The following is a 6,444-nucleotide window of genomic DNA, read 5'->3' as shown; positions in this document are numbered from 1 at the left end:
AGCTGGGAGAGGGGAAAAAGCCTGAAAGGAGCCTCTTTAATGATTCCTTTTCTTTCCAAAAGCTTTGCCCCGGGCACAGTCACGCTGCCTTTGTGTGCGGCGGCCATATGGGAGGCAGCGGAGAGGGAGCGCTGCGTTATTCCAGGGAAAAAAAAATCCCTTTTTTTGGCTGTGTTTTCCAAGGGCTGGTGGTGGCAGATCGATGGTGGCCAAAGCCCTGGGCACGGGGCCGGCTGGGCTCCAGCTTGGATTTCATTTTCCAGGGAGGCTGAGGGAGGTCAGGGCTCTGCTGGGGTTCTGGAGGCAGCTGGAGGAAAAAGAAGGGACAACCCAGCACTTTTTCACTGGAGAATATTCCTGGGGTGAAGACACCCAGAGCCTCAGAGTTAGCATAAATCCTGATGGTTCCTTCTGCTGTTCCCTTGGATTGGGGGTGTCCTGTCCTTTTCCTGAGGGCAGGATCAGTTCATGTCCCTCCGAATCCCATCCCTCCCCTGCTGTCCCTGCAGCTGGCACATGCTCACCCTGGATTTTTTCAAACCCTGGCTGGAATATTTCAGGAAGCAACCTTTTAATTCCTGATCCCACAAACCTAAGAAGCTCCCTGCAGTCAAATTTGGATTTCAAATCCTTGGAGCAGGGGGGTGGTGAGAGGCTGACCACATTCCCAGGTGTGTGGTTAAAGAAATCCGTGTTCAAGTGCTCTGCCAGGGAACACTCTCAGGTTTGCAGGGACTCTGCTGGACTCTGGCCTCCCAAAAATCATTCCAGAACCACATTCCTGAGTCTGGGAATGCCTCCTGCAAGTGGCTGATGTCATGTTAATGTTTCACTGGGAGAGGGAGGCCCGGTGACCTTTGCAGCTGGGCTCTGACAGCTCCTCACTGTCACATCTGTCCAGTGGCGTGGAAAGGAAGCAGATCCCAGAATCCTGGAGCAGAGTTTTCCCTATCCAAGCAAAGCCCCACATGTGTGGAGGAGCCTTTTGGTGTTCAGTGGCCAAAGGGCTGCTCTGTTTCTGTTTGAGTGCTGGTTCCTGAGGTTTAAAGGTCATCATTCACCTCTTCAGGCAGAGGTACAGCCTGGAAACGGGGTTTGGTGAGGCTGGAACAGGGAATTTGTGCCTGATGGGAATGGATGGAGCAATGGTTATCCCTGTGACAATTAGCACTGCTGGTAATTAGCAGAACGAAGCCACTCAATGAGTTTGCTGGGGGTGTCTTCCCAACCCACCTGAATTTCTCTGTGGTGCTGACAGGAGATGGAATAATGGAATAATCTCCATCTCTTTCCCCATGCCTGGAATTCATTCCTGAGCCTTCCCCTGAGCGATTCAGCCCCGAGGTTTTGTAGCAGCAGGAAACATCCAAGTGGGAATGACGGGCCCCTCCTCCTGTCCACGCAGCCCTCAGCCCCTCTGATCCTTGCTCACCACTTCCTGGCCTCTTCCCCAGTCATCACAAGCCATCAATTAACGATTCCTCACTGCTAATTAATGATTCCTTGTTGCCAGTTAATGATTCCTCGTGGCTGTTTCGTTGCAGGGCAACCATCGATGAGGTGGAAACAGATGTGGTGGAGATCGAGGCAAAGCTCGACAAGGTGAGGGCACTTTGGGGTCTGAGGGGGACTGGTGAGTCCCTGCTCAGCAATAACATCCCTGCAGGGTCTCCCCTAAAACCTGAGCCCATAAATCGATGTTTAACACCCCGGGCTTGTCCCCAGGCCTGGCAGGGCACCTCTGAGTTGGGACAGGAGCACCAGCCAGACCTGCTGGTGAATATTGACCTCCTCGCCCTGCTCCTGCATCCCAGAGGGCTCTCACTGCCCTGGGCAGTTCTTCCAGTGCTGGCTGTCCCCTCTCCACCCTCCTGCCCGTGACATTGTGTGGGGTGGGAGGTGTTTGGTGTCCTCACGGGGACCCAAGGGCCCCATTGCAGCTGCATGGTGTCCTCACGGGGACCCAAGGGCCCTGCTGTTCAGCCACTCTCTGGGATGTGACGCTGGAAATGCCCTCTGAGGGACCAGTCTGGCCATTTTGCGTTAGGCTGGTGATTCTTTAGACCCAGTTTTTAGTTTGTGCTGCAAGTTGGCTTTTCCACCCCCGCTCCTCCTCGTCTGAGATGTTGTTTCTTAACAAAAATAGAAAGAAACGAAGGAGAGGAGCCAGAAGAGCTGCTGGCTTTTTATCTGAGATTCTCCCGTGTCTGAGGGAGAAATGAGCTGTGTGGAAGCCACAAGCCCTAGGCAAGGCTGTGTCCTATAAAACCTATTTACTCATCAAGCTGCTGGGAGTGCTTTGTCTGCACTGGTGGCACTGGGGAGGCTGCAGAGGGATTTGGGTTCCCTAAAGAGAGCAGGGGGTGAAAACTGCTCTGATTGTGGCACAGTGCCCTGCAGGGAGGGGATTTGGAGTGCCAGGAACAATCCTGGAGCCAGGAGGATGGAGCTGGAAGTGCAGGAGTCACTGTCAGCCCAGGGCCAGGGCAGTGGGGCTGGGATTTGCAGCTGGAGAACCACTGGAGCTCAGATTAATTCCTCTGAGGGTAACTTTGGACCAGATTCAATCATTCCCATTCCTAATAAATCCTAATAAATCATTCCCATTCCTAATAAATCAGCCTGGGATGGCCCAGCTCCTCTCCTGTGTGAGATGCCCAGGGCAGCCTTTCCAGGTGGGAATGTTAGTCCTAAAGAGCTGCCAGGACTGGCCTGACAAAGCCTGACTTTACTCTGCCTTTTCCTGTGCCCCCGAGCCCTTGGTTTATGAATTATTATCTTTTATCACCTGTTTAACTGGGGGTAAAACAGTGGCAATGGATACATTTTATCCCATTTCCACTGCTCCCTTGGGATTGGGATTTTGCTGGCTGGCCCTGAGCTCCTGGGGACACAGCCTTGGCCACAGGGCTTTGTTTGCAGAGGTGCTCTGGAAGCTGCCACGTTGCAGGAGAGGCTGGATTTCCTTTCCAGAGGCTCCATCCAAATCCCGAGTGCAGTCTGGGCTCCAGATGTGAAGGAACTGCAGCTGTTTGCTTTTCTTCCCGGGGTTTGGAGGGGATCTTGGGATTGCAGGGGCAGGGGAGGGTGTGAGAGAGAAGGCTTGGAGGTTCAGATGGGCCACGTGTGACCCCAGATATTTTTATTTATGCACTCAGATCTGCTCAGCTGTGCTTTTACAGAGCTTGTTCTGCAATGCAGACAGAGCAGACCCCAAAATAAACCCCAAAGCCCCAGGGCTGCAGGAACAGAACAAACCCCAAGCCCCAGACCAGCACATGGGGCTTTGGCATCCAACCAAAGCGGAGAGCTCCTCGTTCCCAGCCTGTAGGTGAGGCTGGTTGGCAGGAAAAAAACCCCATTTTTCATTAGGAAAACGAATATCCCTAAAAAGTTGCTGGGTTTTGAGGATGTAAAATGTTGTTTTTCATTATCAGCAGCAAGTTTTCCACTTAATTCAGGAGCCCAGGACAGGGATGAGGTAAAGCAAACAATACCAACCAACCCCAAAAATATTTTCTCCGTGGGCAGCCCTTGCTGTTGCAAATATCCTTTGGTTTATGGGTTTATCTTTAGGTTGTTTTACAAGGAGCTTGGTCTGAAAGGAGAGAGGCCAATGGCCAAGAATTCCAAGCTAAAGCTCCACTCCCAGTTTGCTGTGGAAGTCTGGGAATGTTCCCTGCAGCTGTTAAATTATCCAGAGTTAATAAAGGCTGTCTGGGGATGGGTGCCTGGTGCTGCAGCAAATTCCAGAGGGGGAAGCCACCCCGTTTTTCCCTGGTGACATCCCTATAAAAAGGCTCTTCCCAGGTCCATCAGAAAGGCTGCACCGAGTTCCAGAGATGGAATTCCTCCCAGCAAAGATTCCTGGAGCTGCAGAAATGTGGGAAATATTTCATTAATCTGCAATCCTGATGGTTTAAGCTGTGAGGGAGCTCAGATTGGCACTGTCTGCTCACAGCTGGGGTGGGTTAAGCAGATGAGTAAAGGAAAACAGGATAGAAAAGCTGAATTCTGGCTTCCTGTCACTCCAAGGTAAGAGCAGGACCAGTTTCCACCAGTACACACCAGTACAACAGTCAGCTGGGCTCTGATTGATGCTCCCAAAGAGATTTTAGGCAGTTTTTCCCTTTCTCTGAGCACCAAGGAGTCAATCCTGGATCCTCCCTGGCCCATCTGTGTGATCAGGTTCCTTTCATGATGGACCAAGCAGGAGAAACCCCCTGGAAAAAACGGGCTCCTGGATCCATCTGCCCTCAGGGGAGAGCCTGGGCCTGCTGTCCCTAAGTGACAAGTGGCATGTGGACAGCAGGACATGCCCTGGGGTGGGATTTGCATCCCTGCTCCTGCCGGTGAAGGTTCCCAGCACAGGAGGAATGGGAAGGGTGTTTGCCCCAAAGCTCTGGGGTTGATGTGGGACAAACCCAGGCTGGTTCAATCCCAGTGCTGAGCCTGTCCCTGTGTCCCCGTGCAGCTGGTGAAGCTCTGCAGTGGCATGATCGAGGCTGGCAAGGTCTACATCACCACCAACAAGCACTTTGTCAGCGGGGTGCGGGACCTGTCGCAGCAGTGCAAGAAGGATGAGATGATTTCGGTGAGTTTGGGGTGGGGCAGGGGGCACAGGGAGGGCTGGGGGCTGCTCAGATCCCTGCTGCTGGCAATGGATCCAATGGATCACAAATCCAAGCCCCTTCTGCTGCTTAAGCAGCCACTTAAAATGAGATTTTACGCTTGGAGGGATGCAGAGGCTGCCTGAGAACACCAAGCTGGAAGGTCAGGGTGAGATGCACGATTTGCAGGCAGATGCAGACTTTGAGGAAGGTTGTGGGAATCTAGGTCAGTGAGCATCAAGGATTTGGGAGGTAACCAGCCCACGCAGGCACACGTGGATCTGGGCTCTGGACTGGCAAGGACAGGTTCAAATGGCTCCAAAACCTCCCTGCCAAGCAGCAGAGGCTCCTCAGAGTCTTCCTGAGCCTCTCCTGAGCCCCTGGCAGTGAGGGGCAGCTGCTTCTCTTCATTGCCACTTCACCTTTTTTTTGGTTTTGTTTTTGCAGGAGTGCCTGGAGAAATTCGGGGACAGCCTGCAGGAAATGATCAATTATCACATGGTAAGGGGCTGCTTCCTCCTGTCCCCTTGGGTGCTGGTGGCACTGCTGATGTCCCCTGTGTTTGCCATTTGGGCTCCTGGAAGGGTGACAAAACCCCTTCATAAAGGAAGAGGATGATTCACCAAAGTCCTGCACTGCAGAATTTTTTCTTCTTCTTTTTGGGCAGCAGAGGGGTTTGTAGTGAGGACACAGAGGGGCCTGAGGAAGATTTTGGGGCAGATTTGGGATAGATTCTGGAGCCTGGCATCCAAATTAGTGGCATCAGGCCATGGGTGAGGGTGTGGAGGGGTCAAACTGGGAGTCCAGCACTGCTCAAGGGATCTTGAGTGCTGAAGGATTTTAACACGCAGGACCTGTTAATCCTGCCCTGAGATCAAAGCAGCGAAATTCCCACACAATAACTCTTCCTTCACTCATCAACACAGCCCCAGGAGTTCAAATCTGGCCTTTCTCCACCCCAAAACCTCCTAGAGAAAGGAAGGTGCCTCACTCTGGGTGGCTCCAAAGCTGCAATTTGAAGTCTGTGCCTGTGAGAGCCTGAAGCAGAAGTGCTTTAAAGTGCAGGAGCTGCAGGGTGTCAGCTCTGCCTGACCCACTTCTGCCCACGAGGGCCCTGTCAGAGCCCATTAGGCTCTGGGATGCAACAAACCCACTGCAGCTGGAGGAGAAGCTGCACCAAGTCCCTTTCATTATTTCATGAGGCAGGTGGAAAGGCTTTTTTCCCAGGATAAAAGCGCCAGGGGATGCACGTGCAGCTCTGCCAGGGCTGTGGGGATTTGGGAGCAAACAGCAAATTTTTGTGGTGGTGTGAGGAGAATAAATGAGAGTGAATAAATGAGTGGCAGCAGCAGAGAAAATCCTGATTTTCTTCCATAAGACCTTCCTTCCAAGGAGCACCCGAAGCCCTGAGAAGCTCCCCCTTCATCCCAGGGATCCCATTCCAGCTGCAGCCCAGCCCAGAATGTCAGGCAGCTCAGGTGGGTGATGGAGATGCAGGAAGAGGTCCAGGAATGAATTTTTCCAGCTGGCTGTGATTGGAGTAGGGAACTGGGAATGGCACTGCCCTGGAGCCCCTGAGGATGAGTTCCTGTCACATCCCACCGTGCTGATCCAGGGGAAAAATATCCTTCCAGCCCCGAGGAAGCAGCCCCAGCCAGGAGCCTCTGGATGCGAAAAATCTGCAAGTGCAGCTTCCCCTGAAGTGGGAATTGTTTTTCCCTCAGCAGGAGGATCCTTCCCAGAGCTGGGAATTCCCAGCTGATCTGGGACCCTTCCCCTGTCCCCCACTGTGGCTCAGGGGCTCTCCCAAGCAGTGTCTCCCTGCCACCACCCC

The 6,444-nt window shown here is 53.0% G+C and overlaps 1 protein-coding gene across 1 annotated transcript in view; it reads left to right on the top strand.

Moving 5' to 3' along the window:
• Window positions 1-1,392: 1,392 nt before the first annotated feature.
• Window positions 1,393-6,444, top strand: part of ACAP3 (ArfGAP with coiled-coil, ankyrin repeat and PH domains 3) — a gene marked incomplete at its 5' end in the record, with an annotated part of 37,815 nt that continues 32,763 nt past the window's right edge. The window contains 3 exons of the mRNA XM_008641160.2: window positions 1,393-1,602; window positions 4,475-4,594; window positions 5,058-5,111. Coding sequence (XP_008639382.2) covers window positions 1,393-1,602; window positions 4,475-4,594; window positions 5,058-5,111 — 384 coding nt within the window. The remainder of the gene's footprint in view (window positions 1,603-4,474; window positions 4,595-5,057; window positions 5,112-6,444) is intronic.

The sequence above is a fragment of the Corvus brachyrhynchos genome, unplaced genomic scaffold (genome assembly GCF_000691975.1).
Source record: "Corvus brachyrhynchos isolate BGI_N302 unplaced genomic scaffold, ASM69197v1 scaffold68, whole genome shotgun sequence".
Classification (NCBI taxonomy): Eukaryota; Metazoa; Chordata; class Aves; order Passeriformes; family Corvidae; genus Corvus; species Corvus brachyrhynchos.
This window is presented reverse-complemented; position numbering and strand designations above follow the sequence as displayed.